The 18,431-nt window shown below is 42.0% G+C and overlaps 5 protein-coding genes across 5 annotated transcripts; 1 reads left to right on the top strand and 4 right to left on the bottom strand.

Annotated features, from left to right (window-relative positions):
- Positions 1-441: 441 nt before the first annotated feature.
- On the bottom strand, positions 442-6,287 carry LOC105935932. The gene is made up of 4 exons (XM_021323621.2): positions 5,853-6,287; positions 3,808-4,163; positions 871-875; positions 442-815 (listed from the first exon to the last, which is right to left on the bottom strand). The coding sequence occupies exons 1-4, from the start codon at positions 6,258-6,260 to the stop codon at positions 451-453; spliced, it is 1,134 nt and encodes a 377-aa protein (XP_021179296.2). The 5' UTR covers positions 6,261-6,287; the 3' UTR covers positions 442-450.
- Positions 3,728-12,197, bottom strand: LOC105936014 (histone H2A). Its single transcript, XM_012876657.3, has 2 exons — positions 11,498-12,197; positions 3,728-3,788 (listed from the first exon to the last, which is right to left on the bottom strand). The coding sequence occupies exon 1, from the start codon at positions 11,897-11,899 to the stop codon at positions 11,513-11,515; it is 387 nt and encodes a 128-aa protein (XP_012732111.1). The 5' UTR covers positions 11,900-12,197; the 3' UTR covers positions 3,728-3,788; positions 11,498-11,512.
- Positions 3,804-4,199, bottom strand: LOC118566596 (histone H2A-like). Its single transcript, XM_036149100.1, has one exon. The coding sequence runs from the start codon at positions 4,179-4,181 to the stop codon at positions 3,804-3,806; it is 378 nt and encodes a 125-aa protein (XP_036004993.1). The 5' UTR covers positions 4,182-4,199.
- On the bottom strand, positions 6,771-7,899 carry LOC118566595 (histone H1-like). The gene has a single exon (XM_036149099.1). It carries the CDS (start codon positions 7,873-7,875, stop codon positions 7,276-7,278), a length of 600 nt encoding a protein of 199 aa, XP_036004992.1. The 5' UTR covers positions 7,876-7,899; the 3' UTR covers positions 6,771-7,275.
- Positions 12,198-12,214: 17 nt separating the features above from the next.
- Positions 12,215-12,693, top strand: LOC105936041 (histone H3). The gene has a single exon (XM_012876683.3). The coding sequence runs from the start codon at positions 12,250-12,252 to the stop codon at positions 12,658-12,660; it is 411 nt and encodes a 136-aa protein (XP_012732137.1). The 5' UTR covers positions 12,215-12,249; the 3' UTR covers positions 12,661-12,693.
- The last annotated feature ends 5,738 nt before the right edge of the window (positions 12,694-18,431 follow it).

Raw genomic sequence — 18,431 nt, 5'->3', positions numbered from 1 at the left:
AAAAAGGTGTGCCTTTTTCATATAACCGGGTTAAATCAGAGGCATCTAAACCAAGTAATCTAAAGGAAATCATTGCCATAATTTGGTGTAATTGGTAGTTTGTATGTTTATTCTGACATGAATAGGGAAGAACACTGATTACAACATCCATGGTTATACATCAATATTTTTAGTGGTGGAAATAAGCTGCCATAGGAATAAAGCTATTTGTGAGTACAAATTTTGTGAAATATACTGTATTACAGCAGCAAAATAAATTAGAAGCTGGACTTGTGACGTTTGTTAAATGCAGGTAGAACACAACTGAGAAAGCAGTTAAGCTCAGCTCATGCGCTGTTACTTTAATTTACATTGAAGATCAGACACAGGAATCACGTCTTATAGAAATGTGGGTGGCTCTTAAAAGAGCCTTTGGGTTGTTGTTGTTGTTGGGTTGTTAAGCTGCTGGTTTTAGCCTCCGAAGCCGTAGAGGGTGCGGCCCTGCCTCTTCAGAGCGTAGACCACATCCATGGCGGTGACGGTCTTCCTCTTAGCGTGCTCGGTGTAGGTGACGGCGTCCCGGATCACGTTCTCCAGGAAGACCTTCAGCACACCGCGGGTCTCCTCGTAGATGAGACCCGAGATACGCTTGACTCCCCCACGGCGAGCCAGACGGCGGATTGCGGGCTTAGTGATTCCCTGGATGTTATCACGGAGAACTTTACGGTGACGCTTGGCGCCTCCTTTTCCGAGTCCTTTGCCTCCTTTACCGCGACCACTCATTGTTCTGTTGTTGTGTTTCAGAGAAACTGGAGGTGGAGGCTGGAAGCGTCTGCCTTAAAACACGTCTGTCGGACGTAAGTGAAGACAAGCACACTCCTGGCTTCCCACTTCCGCTTCAAGTTACCAACAACGAGGCGACACATTTCCGCTTATTGGACAAAGTTTTTGACATAAAATACATTGGTCTTAATAAACCAACATGGCGGGATTTCAACATCTCAGACAAAAAGGATTGGCACAATTTGTTCCGTTTTTGTGCAACACTAAGCTAACGTGTACAAATAGGGCCTTAGCATGAAAGAAAAAAAAAAAGATTGCAGTGAATTTCCTGAACTAGGTAAAATAGTGTGCAATTACGTGAATTAACCAGACAAACGCTACATGTGAAGCTTTTCACTGGATGGATAGATAAGGTTCATCTGTAAAATCTGCACCCACACAGAGAACTCTGATGTAGTATTTTAGATTAGATGCCTTTACACAATATATATATATATATATATATATATATATATATATATATATATATATATATATATATATATATATATATATATATCAGTGACGTGCGGTAGGGTTCATAGCTGGAGAGGCACTGATGTCATCTGAGTCAGATTTACAAATATATATACTCTGCAGAGTAGACTCACTGCAAAGTGTTGAAGGGGACTGATTGGGCCAAATCAAATCACCAAGATACATGGGAAAATATTGATTCTTTGATGAAAAAAAATTAAATAAATTGTCATTTGATTGATTAGTTTATGAGTTATGACGGATTTCTGCATTTGTAACACATTTAAAAACTATAACCCACGTTCCGTACATTTTACTACAAAAACTCTACTTATAAATGAAATCCATGTCCCGCTCTGAGTCAGATTTACAAATATATATACTCTGCAGAGTAGACTCACTGCAAAGTGTTGAAGGGGACTGATTGGGCCAAATCAAATCACCAAGATACATGGGAAAATATTGATTCTTTGATGAAAAAAATTTAAATAAATTGTCATTTGATTGATTAGTTTATGAGTTATGACGGATTTCTGCATTTGTAACACATTTAAAAACTATAACCCACGTTCCGTACATTTTACTACAAAAACTCTACTTATAAATGAAATCCATGTCCCGCTCTTTCTGAACGAAAATATCGGTCATTTTCCGGTAAAAGTTCTCTTTATCTTCTTTACAGTCTCTCAGTCTCAGTGGAGATCACTGCCAGAGAGTAAAGCCTTCCTTGGTCAGTCTTGTTCCAGCTGTATGTTTTGAGTCTTTTCAGGGCTTTACTTGTTTAGCAAAGCTCGCAAATAATAATGATGTCCGCGCTACTTCCGGGTCTCGCATGTCGGCAAAAACAGGACTGTTCTCGCATTCTATCTTTACAAAACGGGTGAATTAGAGCGTGCATTTAGTTAGTTTATTTTCTAAATGTAAACAATGCCGACTTGTTGTGAGCCCGGTTGCACACAGAGGCATTCCAAATCGTTGGATGTACGTTTCTTTTGTGTACCGAAGAAAGAAGAAAGGCGAAAGAAATTGATGTTTTCAATGAAAAAGGACGCAGGCAGACAATCCCAATCGACTGTGGGAGCCATCATACCCCGACAGAATTTGCAGTCTACACTTCATCTCCGGCAAATACAACCTAATTTTGCACTGGTCATTGTTCTGCTTAAATAGTTCGCACACCGCCGGTCGCCAGCCACCGCAGAAGCTGTTACGCATTTTCCCCGGCTGTCCACCGGGCGATACACACGAACGCGTTGGGCAGCGCTCCCCCACGACTCACAAAAAATCTGGTGTAGATCGGTCGATGCAGCGAGGAAAAACCAGTCTGGCGCGCAGGCGCGAAAAACCCGGATGAAAACTATAGCAGTGAACTACCCTATACATCCATAACCGTCACAATAGTTTGGCATCACGAGCGGTGCCCCTTGAGCGCCCCCTGCCTAGAGGCCAAGGAACTGCCGGCCTCACCTACAGTACAACCAGTGCTTTGCTGTATGATCGCCCAGCAGCACGAAAACATGTTACCTCCACACATACATTAAATTGTGGAAAATCAGTTCATAGCTGTTTGAACAATTTGGGCCAAGCTCGCTGCGGCCTCACCGGCTTCGCTATGATGCGCCACCAAGGATTTACGTGAAAAATAGCAAAAAGTCTGCGATTTTAAAGAGAATATGATCTAAAATCAGGAAATTACATAAAAAAAAGAAATATTTATTACAAATGACTGAGTGAACCAAAATTTATATTATACTATACATTTTCTTTCTTTCTTTCCCCTCCCCTGACTGCACGTCACTGATAGAGTGACGTGCATATATATATATATATATATATATATATATATATATATATATATATATATGTTTTGCCGTTATAATTTTTTTTTTACTTGGTCTGAGGAAATATTCTAATATTTTGAGATAGGATTTTTGAGTTTTCTTCAGCTGTATGCCATAATCAGCAATATTAAAACAATAAAAGGCTTGCAATATTTCAGTTGATTTGTAATGAATCCAGAATGTATGACATTTCATGTTTTTTAATTGCATTACAGAAAATAAAGAACTTTATCACAATATTCTGAGACTGTCATATATATACATACATACATACATACATACATACATACATACACACACACACACACACACACACACACACACTTGTGTGTCATATGGATAAACTAACTTCTCTGGTTCTTCGTGTCCTGTTCAGCTGCTGGCAGCCATTTCTGAATCATTATATTGGTGACTTAGCTTCAGAGCCCTTTGTACGTGTAACAATGTGCTGAAACATTAAATCATATCCTAAGTCGGTTTTCACTGTACATAACACTGTAGGGTGATGGGTAGCTTTCCCTAAAGAGTAATGAGTTAAATGTAGTCATCTAAATAGCATTATGTTTTATATAGACAAGTTTTTATTTGTAGCACCTAGTTATATTTTAAGTAAGAATCGTGCTCTTTAGACAGATGTGGGTGGCTCTTAAAAGAGCCGTTGTGTTTGTGGTTTTCCAACCAGGTTTACTTGGCCTTGGCGGCCTTCTTGGGCAGCAGCACCGCCTGGATGTTGGGCAGCACGCCGCCCTGAGCGATAGTCACTCCGCCCAGCAGCTTGTTGAGCTCCTCGTCGTTGCGGACGGCCAGCTGCAGGTGACGGGGGATGATGCGGGTCTTCTTGTTGTCGCGGGCAGCGTTTCCTGCCAGCTCCAGGATCTCAGCCGTCAGGTACTCCAGCACAGCGGCCAGGTAGACGGGCGCTCCGGCACCGACGCGCTCCCCGTAGTTACCTTTACGCAGCAGCCTGTGGACACGGCCCACCGGGAACTGGAGGCCGGCTCTGGAAGAGCGGGTCTTGGCCTTAGCTCTGGCTTTTCCTCCGGTCTTTCCGCGTCCAGACATGTTTAACAAATTCGAGACTCTAAATAAGAGGAGAATGCCGTCAGGCTGCGAGACAGAGATACTTATAGCTATCTTCTATTCACTGATTGGTCAAAATTCAGCAGAAGGAAGATCGTCCAATCAGAATCGTGTCGTCAAGTTTTCTCACTTGGGTAACCACTTCCGTTAACCAGAGAATGGGTCCTACAAAATAAAATACCAAAGTGCAACGATCACAGGGCATTTAGATATTAAAATATTTTTTACTTCCATGTGGGATACTTATGATTACAAAAAGAAAGTACAATAATAAAATACATGACAGCATAAAGTTAAGTTCTAAAGCAACACAGATTTAACTTAAACTATAAGTAAAAAGGAACAATAGTAGTTATTGATAACATGGCACATTCAGATAAATATGCACTATTTAAGTTAAGCAGAGGGAATAGAGCAGCTGACTTACACAACGATGTGAGAAAACCATGCAAAATGCCGTATTGCACAAGCAACACCTAGAGTAGTTAAAGCGTGTGCAAATGCACATCGGTATCTGAGAGACAATGGAAATGATTGATCAGAACCTGTGCAACCATTAGCATGTTGTAAACACTTCTTGAAACATCTGTCATGGTGCTCAGTCTCATTCAGAATAGTGTACGATTATATGGTTGGTTGCCAACACATCAGATTTGTCAAGGTTGCAGGTAGTCCAAAACAAGGCTACTCGCTTAGTGTTATATCTTTTTTCTACAAGTATTATTGAAATACACTGGCCTTTATTGTGGCCTCTACTGAAGGTTAGGTTTCAGTATAATTCATTTTTTTAAAACAAAGTCATACAAAAAGGGAAACCTGAATCATTTTATTCTGATCAGAAACATAATTCTTTTACCAGATACTCATCAGAGACCAAATTAACTATAAACTGTGCTAAGACAAACTTGTTGCAAAAATCTGTTCTCTATAAAGCAATTCAGGAATGGCATAAGTTACCTCAAACATTAGAGACTTAAAAGGCACACTTTCCTTTAAAAGAGCACAGAAATCCAACAATTTAGATTGAAGATGAAATTCAAGTCTATGCAAGTTATTTTGAAAATGTGATGTCACAGGAATTTGTCCTTTTTTAAATCTATCTTGAAAAAGACAAATGAGGGTAGCCTGCTTTATTACAACATAAGGTAACATGGTGAAGATGATATTTCTTGATAAAAGTATTTATGGCAAGACACACACATTGTTCTCATTGTGTAAAAAGAAAATAAGGGTAATGTACGTTTCAAGTTTGCCCCAGAAAGTTCAGCTTAAAGGGTGATTGTGACTCACTAATGACTTGCAATCAATATATAGTAATTATGCTGCTTAAATAATCAATTTTGTAAAATGTACATATGGTGCAGCAATTTAACACTTTGTTCTGTTGGCAGTTTGTTTCAGAAACCACACTAGTGATTGTCTTATTAATAAATAAATATACACAAAATGTAAGTCTCACCATCCTATCAGTGATTGCATGTTGACCATAGATAGTTAATGCTATATATAAACAGCACCTTTACTTAACGTAATTAATCTGTAATGTGCTTTTTAAATTTTTTCTTCTTAAACCTTTGAGGATAATTTGCTCTTTAGAGTAAGTGTGTGGCTCTTAAAAGAGCCTTTGTGTGGTGGAGCTGCCTGCGGCCTCTAAGCTCTCTCTCCGCGGATGCGGCGGGCCAGCTGGATGTCTTTGGGCATGATGGTGACCCTCTTGGCGTGGATGGCGCACAGGTTGGTGTCCTCGAACAGACCCACCAGGTAAGCCTCGCTGGCCTCCTGCAGAGCCATGACGGCAGAGCTCTGGAAGCGCAGGTCGGTCTTGAAGTCCTGAGCGATCTCCCGGACCAGCCGCTGGAAGGGCAGCTTGCGGATCAGCAGCTCCGTGGACTTCTGGTAGCGGCGGATCTCTCTCAGAGCCACGGTACCGGGCCTGTAGCGGTGAGGCTTCTTCACGCCGCCGGTGGCCGGGGCGCTCTTCCTGGCCGCCTTGGTGGCCAGCTGCTTCCTGGGGGCTTTGCCTCCGGTGGATTTACGGGCGGTCTGCTTGGTTCTGGCCATTGCGGCTCAGTAGTTTTCTTCACTTTTCTAACTGAAGACATGAGGCCCTGGGGGCGGACAGCGGCTTTATAAAGAGACTGGCAGCGTGGGGTGGCTTCTGATTGGCTCGGATTGACCATGTGGTGAAAAGCATTCTGACTTTTCAAAATAAAGCGCGATAGAATGCAGCTAACGAACATAGAATAAAGAAGAGGAGGGTTGACTGATGTAATGCTACTCAGACACATAATTACAAATTAATTGTAATTATGATTATTATTAATATCCATTAAATATATTTAATATCTTTAAACTGTAAAATAAAACATATTAGTAATTTACATAACATCCAGTTTAGCATGCACATGTATGTAAATTTACTTTGTGTAATGCAGTGATCAGTAGTAAAATATTAGTATATTTTTCTCACCCTTCACGTTATTTGTATGATAAAACAGATAGAATAAAAAAATAGCAGAAAAATATAGACATACTATTTTAAATACATATATATAAAGATATATGCAGCAAGAAGGTTCTGGGTTCAAATCCAACCCTGGGTCTGTCTGCGTGGAGTTTGCATGATTGTGTGGGAACAGGGTTCCAACCCACAGACCAGCTTCCCAAAGGTGATTTTTCTAAAGGGAACTGTTTTCTGGATGGATATATTGTTGCAGAGGAGATGGAGCCAGTTGAGTTTTATACAGCGGTATAATATCATGAAACTTAATCATATTCTCCCAGCTAAAAATATGTATTTTGTATCATGTAATGCAACTTTGATGTGTGGTTTTGAGTTATGAAGTCTGCATGTTATCAGTTTAATGAAAGAAGCTCTATAACTTCAAACATTGGAAGCGTCATAAACCCATGTTATATAATTTAGTTGCATTTAGCTGTATTGTGCAGCATAAGATGTGTTGGGCTTATTCATTTCTAATAATTATGTGGTGAAATAATGAGGAACCAGGTCTTAATTGAAGAAGTGGTGGCTCTGAAAAGAGCCTTTGGTGCACTGAGTGCTGGTCTTGCAGCTTTACTTCTTGGCCTTCTTAGCTGCGGGCTTCTTTGCTGCAGCTTTCTTGGCTGCAGGCTTCTTAGCAGCAGCCTTTGGCTTCTTGGCGGCAGCGGCCTTCTTAGGGCTCTTCTTCACCACCTTCTTAGGGGATTTCTTGGCTGGAGCCTTCTTAGGGGTCTTCTTAGCGGCAGTTTTCTTAGCCGCAGCCTTCTTGGGGGTGCTGGCCTTCTTGGCGGCGGCGGCGGGCTTCTTGGCCTTAGCGGGAGCCTTCTTCTTCACCACCTTCTTGGCTGGTTTAGCCGCTTTGGTGTCTTTTGCCAGCTTGAAGGAGCCCGACGCCCCGGTGCCTTTGGTCTGGCTCAGGGTTCCTGCCGTCGCCAGCTTGGTGACGGCGGTGTTGATGCGCTTGTTGGCCTTGGTCACATCCACGCCTTTGCCGGCCAGCACCTTCTTCAGCGCCGCCAGAGACATGCCCTTGCGCTCCTTGGACTCGGCCACGGCGGCCACGATCAGCTTGGACAGGCTGGGTCCATCCTTCTTGGCCTTGGAGGCGGCCTTCTTCTTCGGGGCTTTGGCCGGGGCTTTAGCCGGCGCCGCTGCTGGAGCTTCTTCTGCCATGTTTCTCTCTTAATGTTCCTGTGAACGTGTGCGGCTCAGAGCAGGAGGCGGGACTTATAACACACATGAGAACCGTGAAGAAACAACTCAGCCCGCCGCTCCGCTGCCGCCTCAAATCTGTCCGCACTTGTGTTTTCTCCGTCTCCTTTTACACTCTAAATCCTCTCCAAATGAAGGAGTTATTACATAAAAGTTGCGTTAGCAGGAAGAAAAGCCTCCTCTCTACACACCAACGTCCCGTTTGCTCTCCAGGACTTTGTCTTTTGGTTTCAGGAGCCTCCGCACCTGTCAGACAGGCTGCCATTTGGTGCAGCGAGCGGCGGGTTTTCTCCACATTTACTCTCCTAAAATATATAAAATCAGTTCACATGGAGTATTAAAGCGACGTTTCTGTTAGCAGAGGCATTTCTGAACACAGCACAGATCAAAATCCTCCAGTGGTTCTTTGTGTTCTATATTTAATAAGGAGGTTTCCTCCGCCAGTAAACACAGGGACGCTGTCTGTGAATAAGCCGCTCTGGGCTCATTTCTCTGGAGCGCGTCTCTGGCTTCTATCTAATATTTCAAGTAGAAACTTTGACTCCAAAATCAATGTTTTCGGAACCAAATGTGCTGCAGCACGGGGGAGCACAACCTATCCACTGTTCCCACCAGAACCAGCGGGAGATGAGGAAAGTTCTGGACTTGGTGCTGCACATATTCTTCAACACTTCAGCTGGGATGCTGCTGCGTTATAGCTGGATCTTTGCTTTCAGGTTTTCTGCTTTTCTTTCAATAAAGCATCGCAGTCTGGCCATACTAAATGTTTAATAAATAAATTATTTGCTCTATATAGAGTGTGTAGCAGTTTGGCATGGACAGGGCGTGGCACAATATAAAATAAAACGGTCAGTAGCGCCAAATAATCCCCAGGCTTTATTTTGAGTATGAAATGATTTTAATCATAACTGGTGTATTTCATGTTTGCCAGGATCAAGACAAGATGGAAGGAAGTGGAGGGTCTCTTCTTGGGTTAGAATGAAAAATAACTCAAGCTTACCAGTTGCAAAGTGGCAGGCAAATGGAAACACCCAGATATTCATTAAATAGAAGCAATAAAAAAATAGCCACCATATGATAATAGACAAAAGAAAAACCAAAACAAGGGGCAGTGGTTCCCAATCCTGGCCCCTGTCCTGCACGTTTCACTGGAGTCTCTTCTCCAGCTCCCTCACCTGATTCCAAAAATTACATGAACTAAACTTGAATTTATTTGGAATGTATTGTCACTACACATGTACAGCGAGATTGTAAAATGCCAACTCCAGAAACAGTGCAGATGGTGTAAGAAATACAAAATAGATGCATTTCAAAAATAAGAAAATAGAAAGCTCCGTTGGACACAAACAACAAAAAGGCCCTTTTCAGGGCCACACACCCGTTGTGACGAGCTGCTTTTCCATTATTTATTAAGTGTGCTCTTCATAGAGGTGTTACATTATAGAGGGGGAATAAACGTGGCTTTGGTTACTGTGTGCCATTTTTGGACCGTGAACAAAGCAGCACAGTACTCGGAGCTCTGCAGCCATTTTTCAAATCCTCGGCAGAAGTCAAAGTATCTTGGTCTCCCTTGGGAGAAATTTGCCTTCGTGATTCTAGTGTACTGCTAAACATAACAGACTGAATCACTCAACGCTGTCTCACTCCCAAGACAGATGCTTGGAGTCAAGCGATCCGTGGTGCTCTCGGCCTCCCCTGGCTCTTTTATCCGATAATGAGGTGTTTGCTTTGTAGACCACTGTAGTAATAAAAAGACTCTTCAAACCGTAACTACATTTTTCCATATTTATTTTAATAGGCAGAGGAATGATTACAGACAGAAATGTGTTCTCCTAACAAGGCAAAACGGTTCCTGAGAACCTCGTTAGTTACATTAAGCTGTTATTTTGTAGTTTTACAGCACTGTACTGTTCTTTAGCCTGAATTTGCTATTTTGCAATTATCTTCTTTGTATATTTTCATTATTGTCTTTAAAATACCAGAATTTACACATGAACTTATAGTTTTGGTCTGTCCAATTACATAATTTTAAAATATTAAATTGTTGCTGTAATGACTAGTTACTCAGTACTTGAGTAGCTTTCTTACTAAATACTTACTCTTATTTGAGTAGTTTCTTGGCTGACTATTTGAAGAGTTGAAGGCTGAAAACTGCTAATCTTACTTAAGCAACATTTTTGGATACTCTATCCTCCTCTGACTCCTACTTACATGCAGTTGTATGGAACCCAGTTCAGCCTAAACCAGCAGGGTAACTTGTGCACCACTACTTCAGAAATACCTGTGTATGTGGTGACGGTGAATACATTGAACTGCATAGTTCCCAACGCCCCAAGTGAAAGACAAAAAAAATGCTGTGCCTTCCTGTTCATCTTCAGAGACGCCAAACAACTCAGCAAGATAGACGCATAGATACGTGCTCCTCTGCTTCTCCTGGTTATTGGCTTGATGAGCAATTTAATACCTCCATCAGGGTTGGCTGAGAGATTATTGAAATACGTTTCTCACACGCTTTGGCTTTTAGGCAGCATCACACTCACCCGAACCCGGTAACTTGGTCCAACAATCTTGTAGAAGAAAATAAAGATGTGCTTCATGCCAAAGGATTTTTTTTCCTCCCCAAAGCATCACGTTTTTGATTCATGCATCTTTTTACATGTCAGTGTAACTTCTGCTTATATCGGAGCAACAGCCTCTGAAATTTCTGCATCAAATAAATCGCTTGCAGATTTGTATTGTGCTCATATGCTAATTTCGTCATTGTGCAGACAGGCAGGAGCAAAACTGTGCTTCTGCAAAGTATTTACTCAGGGGGCTAAAGGCTCACCACACTGTAAAACATCATTAATACTCAGGTATCATCTTACCTGCCAATTCATAACTAGGCAGCCATTTGCTTTGCTCTTTAACATAAAATTAACATAACATGAAAGTAATACACACACACACACACACACATATATATATATATAGCAGTTTGTGGTTGACAAAAATGCTAAAATAGGTTTCCACTATGTGATTTTACTGTTGCAAGACACAGAGTGGCAAAAGACCCGACCTCACAACAACATGTGTGTTACCAGACAGAACAAATAGAACTGGGATTCCTTAGTATCTGGAAGAATCAGTCTGTATCATTTAATCGAAAATGACTTTGTAAAGTGCCTTGAGATGACACGTGTTGTGAATTAGTGCTATATAAATAAAACTGAATTGAACTGAAAACTGATTATGTCTGAATAAGGGTGACTAACTTGATAAATTAATATTCATGTATAAAACACATTTCACACAATAAATGCTACCTCAACATGCTGTACAAACAAAGCATGAGTTATAAAATAAATTAAACCAAACAGCTCAAGATACCTGGGGGGGGGGGGGGGGGGGGGTATCTTGAGCTTGAAATGTAATCATTTCCTGCTTACATTTAGTTTCATTACAAATCCAGCTATTTTAACTAATATTGACGAGTCATATTGTAATAAATGTGTTTTAAATCAGTTCTATATGTTCTTAGTGATCAGCAAGCAGAGCTCCTACAGCAGGGTGGGTGGCTCTTAAAAGAGCCGTTGTGTTTGTGGTTTTCCAAGCAGGTCTACTTGGCCTTGGCGGCCTTCTCGGTCTTCTTGGGCAGCAGCACCGCCTGGATGTTGGGCAGCACGCCGCCCTGAGCGATAGTCACTCCGCCCAGCAGCTTGTTGAGCTCCTCGTCGTTGCGCACGGCCAGCTGCAGGTGACGGGGGATGATGCGGGTCTTCTTGTTGTCGCGGGCAGCGTTTCCTGCCAGCTCCAGGATCTCAGCCGTCAGGTACTCCAGCACGGCGGCCAGGTAGACGGGCGCTCCGGCACCGACGCGCTCCCCGTAGTTACCTTTACGCAGCAGCCTGTGGACACGGCCCACCGGGAACTGGAGGCCGGCTCTGGATGAGCGGGTCTTGGCCTTAGCCCTGGCTTTTCCTCCGGTCTTTCCGCGTCCACTCATCTTCTCTGGTGCTTTCTAGTGTTTAGTCTAGAAAATGAGCCGCCAGACGCACAAAGCTGGTTTATATGTCGGCGGAGAGCGGCGCGCTGCTGCCGCCGACCAACCAGAGGAGCTTCCAGCAGAGCGGGACAGAGAGGCGCACTTTTTGAACGCGCCTTCCTCCAATGAGCAGCGCACCTTCAGCCGGGAGCCGACTCCTCTGGGCGGCGCTGAGCTCCAGGAGGAGCCGCTGACCAACCAGGACCCGGAGCTCTGCGCCAGCGTCACCGCTTGACGCCCAGAGCCGCAGTTTAAGAGGAGCGGAGCCTCGTGTGGCTGTGACATTTTCTCCTGATCAGAGAAGCAGCGATATGGCCAGAACCAAGCAGACCGCCCGTAAATCCACCGGAGGCAAAGCCCCCAGGAAGCAGCTGGCCACCAAGGCGGCCAGGAAGAGCGCCCCGGCCACCGGCGGCGTGAAGAAGCCTCACCGCTACAGGCCCGGTACCGTGGCTCTGAGAGAGATCCGCCGCTACCAGAAGTCCACGGAGCTGCTGATCCGCAAGCTGCCCTTCCAGCGGCTGGTCCGGGAGATCGCTCAGGACTTCAAGACCGACCTGCGCTTCCAGAGCTCGGCCGTCATGGCTCTGCAGGAGGCCAGCGAGGCTTACCTGGTGGGTCTGTTCGAGGACACCAACCTGTGCGCCATCCACGCCAAGAGGGTCACCATCATGCCCAAAGACATCCAGCTGGCCCGCCGCATCCGCGGAGAGAGAGCTTAGAGGCCGCAGGCAGCTCCACCACACAAAGGCTCTTTTAAGAGCCACACACATTCATCTAAGAGCTTTGTCCTTATTTATCACAGTCAAAATCCGTTATATGAATCAAGTGTTGATTTCTACTTTTTAATCAGTGAAAGCAGATTCAGGATTCTAGCAATATTTCTTTTTAAAGATATCTTAATAAAAAATGATTCTCAGATTGTCACATAGGCAGAGCTACAGATAGGATTTATAGTTGAGTAATCTGTAACATAATTATAATCCGCCCCAGTCATTTAAGTGGAAAAAGCGCTGGTACTCCCCTAAATGTCATACAACTATGGGACAGAAACATGGGTGATATTTTTATACAGATCAATGTTTTATCATACAGAAATGACAAGAATAAGCCAGCTCTAAATCAAATCCAGGTGCTGGGTTGTGCTAATGCTAGCTCGCAGAGTCCAGCCTTTTTCTCTTTCATCCGCAACTTTTACAACTACCCGAATGTAGGGCAAGCATAGTGGGCCAAAATAATGGGGTTTCTTTTTAGGTTATTTTTTTATCATCAACAAATCAGCTACAAGCTTTAACTGTGGAGAGGGGGGTCAGCAGCTGCTGGGGAAACCAGGAGAAAGTCCCAGCATGCTGAGGGGTAAAAACACTGAGCTATATAGTACACTGGAGTGCTGATTTTGCCGAAAAACTGAAGTCACTGGCCGCCATCTTGCTACTCCCTACTCTCACAGAATCCCATAGGATTTGGTTGCAACAACAAGCAGTTTTCTGGCTGAGTGAAAATGCTTCACAGGTAATTCTACAGTCAGTGGATGTACTAACACTATCAACTACTAGGAAATTAGGTGCTGAAATATTTTACATGTTATTCATATTAAATATATATATATGTATATATAAGTATGTGTATATGTATTTATGTATATATATGTATACACATATGTAAATATATGTTTTTATATATTGTTATTTATATATTTATAAATGTTAAACATATATATTTAAATGAATAAAATGCAAAATATTTCAGCACATGACTTTCTCAGTACTTGATAGTTTTAGAACATAACATAAAAGTATATGGCATTTGACATTTTAAAAGTCTTAAGCCCCCCCTGAACATGAGAAAATCCTCGTTATTCGATGCTGCAGCGCACATATTCCCTAGTTACTGGGGGAAAATAGGGAGTACCAATATGGCGGCTGGTGGCTTCAAAGCGACTCGTTCAAACAGACGGTGATTAGCACTCCAGTGTATAATATAGCTCAGTGGGTAAAAATTAAAGTGTTGGTGCTTACCAGTCCCCTTAAAGTCTCATCCAACAAAAATAACACCATGTGTGTTTACCAGCTAGCACCTTCCTGGCGAAGTTAAATTACTCAATATTACTTAATATGATTGGATTCATAAGCAATGATCAAACCTTCAATAACATTGTATATTACATTAACTGATAAGTATAAAAATGAGCAAGGATTACCCACAGCATCTGATGCACCCTATGCAGGTATAATGTGCCTATTATATAACTTGTTTAATGGAATTGGTGCACGATAGTAAATTGATTCTGGTAGTTGAAAACGATATAGCAAAGCTTCTAGCTTCTCTTTACCTGTTTTTAATCCCTCTTCATTACATATATCATATTGGAAGTGTATTCTTGCTTACTCAGTTTATGCTTTTATTTTGCATAGTGACAGCTTTAAAGACTTGAATAAGTTGCACATATTGTCCCTTATAATAACGTATGTTGATATCTAAGCACTTGATGAAGATGGGTTTTTTAGGTAAACATGTTCTTTTCTCACAGGTGCTAACCTTGAGAATGGGCAGAAAGTCTAAAATAAGGCTAGATGAGCGATCAAAAACTCATCTGGTATCCTGGCAGCGAGTTGGAGAATTCTGGGATGGCCCATTGAATTTCACCCTGACAAGATGGTGGTCGTCGCAGAGTTTTGGTGATGGGGCAGAAGCATCAGGGGACCTCCTGCCCGGTGAATGGAGAGGACAGGTGGTCAGGGATAGCAATCTGCTGGAACTAGGACTGTCAGCATTACAATGTATTTCTTATCCAGAAATGCTAAACTTGTTAATGATTGATTCAATAAATAAACTGGCAGAGAACTCAAACCCCACAACAGTAGATGCTCCAGATAAGATTTTGGATGGAGACAGAGCATAATGGATCAGATCGCCCATTTAATTCAATCAATCCAGCAAAAGGCCGACTAAAATGCCTTTTTCTCAAGGGGGGGGGGGGGGGGGGGGGGGCTTTTTATATTATAGCCTTTGCTTTGATTATAGGATTCTTTCATGCTAATTGTTTTGACAAAGAATTTTGGGTAATCTTCAAATCAATAGCTCCAGATAGTAATAGTAATATAGTAATATCATCTTTATTGTCATTAAAACATACATTACAATTAAATGTGTTCTCTACTTTTAACCCATCACCCTTGGGGAGCAGTGGGCTGCCATGTGTGGCGCCTGGGGAACATTCTGGGGTTAAGGGTCTTGCTTAGGGACCCAGAGTGCAGGAGCTGGGGATTGAACCGGGTACTTACATCCTTCTCTGAGTGCAAGCACGCTGCTCTAACCACTAGGCCAACACTCCCCATACACCGAGACGCAGCTCGGTAGGCAATTTGGGGTTAAGTGCCTTGCCCAGGGGCACATCGACATGTGGCAAGGGGAAGCTGGAATCTAACCCACAACCTTCTGATTGCCAGACGACTACTCAAACCATCAAGCCACAGTCGCCCTAAACTCACAAGGTTAGTTCTGTTACTCTTCCCCAGGTACTGTAAGTGTAATCACTTTACATTAAAGCATGGGTTAAAGCAAAAATAATCAGCTTGACTGACATTTTTTTCAAGTCAGCCCATATATTCCCGGGACCGAGGAAATAATGCCACATTAGTTCTCTCACTTGCTTATTGTGCGAAGTCAACTTTAACCAAATCTGGTAGTTTTACAATATGCAATGACCATTTCTGTATCTCTCCCACCTTTCAGCTTCAGAGCTGAAAGGTGAACAGCCTCTCCATCCTCTTCTTCACTTTCCACATCCAGAACATCACCTGGTTAACTTTCATATTTGCAGCATCAAGTTCTTCCTTCACACTTTAGCCAAACTGCTCCACAGTCCTCCATAAACCTCCATAAACTACAACTAGTACCAAAGACAGCAGCTTGCATCATTACATCTACTTTACACCTGAACATTACCTCCTCTGGCTCCCTGTCACATTCAGTATAAATTAATCCTATGAACATACAAGGTCAACCACAACCTAGACAATGCAGGACACATAATCAACACTATGATGTCATACATTTTAGTTTAACACAGATCGCACATTACAATAATCAGTCTGTTTTTCCTATTATTGCACAGCAATTAATTATCACAACTCATGAGTTTATAAAAAGGCATTATTTAACTTTTTTTTTTGAAGTTTAATAAAACTGTTAAATCTTAGCCAAGTGACTGGAGACCTGTCCAGGATGTACGAGCCCCCAGGGATGGGCACAAATACATCAAAATGTATTTTCAAATAAAATACCCACCTTAAAAATGTATCAAAATAAACTACAAAATACAGCAGCCAAAAAAATGTATCAAAACAAAATACTGTATTTTTGTATTTTCAAAATACCACAAAATACTTCATTCTAAGCGCCTTTTTCTGATATCCCTTCACTTGTACACTATCTGTAAAAACATATGCTGACCCCTCATGTTAGACACGGCAATATAAACCTCTGTTCTGAGAAATGTTCAGTAACTCAAGAAGCCCTTCCTTAAGTATACTTATTTACTCTATTGCTGGAATAGATTGCCCACTATGAATCAGTGACAATAACTCAAAGACAAACAATCCAAATAGGCCGTGGGCCAGGATCTGTAGGATGACTTTTCGTATGAACTGTCTGAGGGCAACTTTCTTTCACTTGGATAAGTTGCTACACATAGCAGTGATCTCAAAACACCAATGTTCCCACGTTTTCACATTAATAGGTTTAAGCCAATAAAAAAAATTAAACTGTAGCGCTCAGGTCCAAGAGGTCACGTGATTCGAGTTTTGCTGCTTAGCCAATCAGATCGCTGTATTGTCAGCTGTGCAAGTTCAATCAGTTCATCATGGCTGCGTCCGTAAGATGTTGTTTGCATCTGTTTCCATACGAAGAAAGCCCAATAACAGCATTTTCTGGTGACAGTTGGCAGAGATCTTGATGGCAAGGAGAAATAAATAGCCCAGACCATCCATCCATCCATTTTCTAACACGCTTATCCCCGCTGGGTTTGCGAGGTGCTGGTGCTGATCTCCAGAATACAAATTCTGGCGGGAATAACTCGTTTGGCACAACATCTGTCCCCTGTGCTATCCTAGCGCAGCAGGTCTTGGTGATATCACAGTAAATTGGGCAAAAGTCTGGGCTATTTCTGCTCTGCAATGGACTGGCGACCTGTCCAGGTTGTACCCCGCGTCTCGCCCATTGACAGCTGGAGATAGACACCGATATGGCTGGATTGAGTTATCTGAGATAACTGCACGTTCATGCGTTTGTTTAAAAGGGGAAATGTGTCGATAGTAGAAACAATGATCAGCAACGCTGCTATTGGCTGTTCAGCATGGCCAAAGAACGCCCACAGTTTTTCTCCCAAGCAGAACAAGAGCTTTTAATGGAAGGTTATGCCGAATTTGAGTCATTAGTTAAAACGACAGGGAACACCTCAAAGTCTGCTAAAGCCAGGAGAGAGGGCTGGCAAACAGCAGCAGACAAATTAAATTGTAAATACTGTCCATGATAGATGTTTCTATCACTATATATATATATATATATATATATATATATATATATATATATATATATATATATATATATATATATATATATATATATATATATATATATATTTTATTTTATTTTTTTTCCTCTATTTTATCCAGTAGGACATTTATTTTTTTTGTTTTATAAATATGCTGATGTATATGTAGGTTATTTGTTTTTTGGTGTTCCTGTTCCAATGCCCTTCATTTCTCCTTTTGTGTTTTATAGCCCCCAATCTAACCCTTTTTTCATGTCCTGCTTCAGCTATCCGTTTTCGTCTGACAGCCTATATTGGCATCCCAAAATCATTGCTGTCCCTTGAAATATTTCCCTAATATTTCTTTAATATTAGGGAAATATTTCCCTAGCCGGAATCGGCTTTTAGTTCAAGCCGATTCCAGCTTGAACTAAAACCCCCCCCCTCCTACATCCTTTCCTATTTAGGGTTAAAGCTCAGACTAGCTGGGGTTCTAAGGACCTCTGAATCAAACGAGTATTTCCCTGTTTAGAATTCCTGTGACACCTTTTCTGCTAGATAAGTAGGACACAACTGATCTACTAACCACCCCCGTCCTAGGGCCACACCCTTCTTCAGTGGACAGGTCAGGCCACCTAGTAGCCTGAGGCCACCTATTTCCCGACCACCGCCCTAGTTAACGGTGGCTCCTACTTTAATACAACGGCACTTGTTACACAATCAGTATTTTTTTAAAACTCAAAAGTCCTTAAGGGTTAGGGTTAAAGCTTGGGCTACAGGAAACCTTTCAAGACCTCCTAAATATTTATAGAACCATACACCATGTCTGTTTTACAATCATAGAAGAACATGTTGACTCAATAATTGAATGTCCACAACTCCTAATAAAATTGTATATGCTTCTTTAATTAGTATGCTTTGGCAGGGGATTAGCAACAGCATTAAGCAATATATCAAATT

Source organism: Fundulus heteroclitus, chromosome 17 (genome assembly GCF_011125445.2).
Source record: "Fundulus heteroclitus isolate FHET01 chromosome 17, MU-UCD_Fhet_4.1, whole genome shotgun sequence".
Lineage (NCBI taxonomy): Eukaryota > Metazoa > Chordata > Actinopteri > Cyprinodontiformes > Fundulidae > Fundulus > Fundulus heteroclitus.
The sequence above is the reverse complement of the archived record's forward strand: the minus strand, read 5'-3'. Positions and strand labels throughout refer to the sequence as shown.

Bases quoted from the DNA above. Each gene is read 5' to 3' on its own strand.
- LOC118566596 (XM_036149100.1), bottom strand. From the start codon at position 4,181: ATGTCTGGACGCGGAAAGACCGGAGGAAAAGCCAGAGCTAAGGCCAAG.
- LOC105935932 (XM_021323621.2), bottom strand. From the start codon at position 6,260: ATGGCCAGAACCAAGCAGACCGCCCGTAAATCCACCGGAGGCAAAGCC. The intron at 4,164-5,852 runs TAGAGGCCGCAG...GGACGCGGAAAG, and splicing joins GCATCCGCGGAGAGAGAGCT to ACCGGAGGAAAAGCCAGAGC.
- LOC118566595 (XM_036149099.1), bottom strand. From the start codon at position 7,875: ATGGCAGAAGAAGCTCCAGCAGCGGCGCCGGCTAAAGCCCCGGCCAAA.
- LOC105936014 (XM_012876657.3), bottom strand. From the start codon at position 11,899: ATGAGTGGACGCGGAAAGACCGGAGGAAAAGCCAGGGCTAAGGCCAAG.
- LOC105936041 (XM_012876683.3), top strand. From the start codon at position 12,250: ATGGCCAGAACCAAGCAGACCGCCCGTAAATCCACCGGAGGCAAAGCC.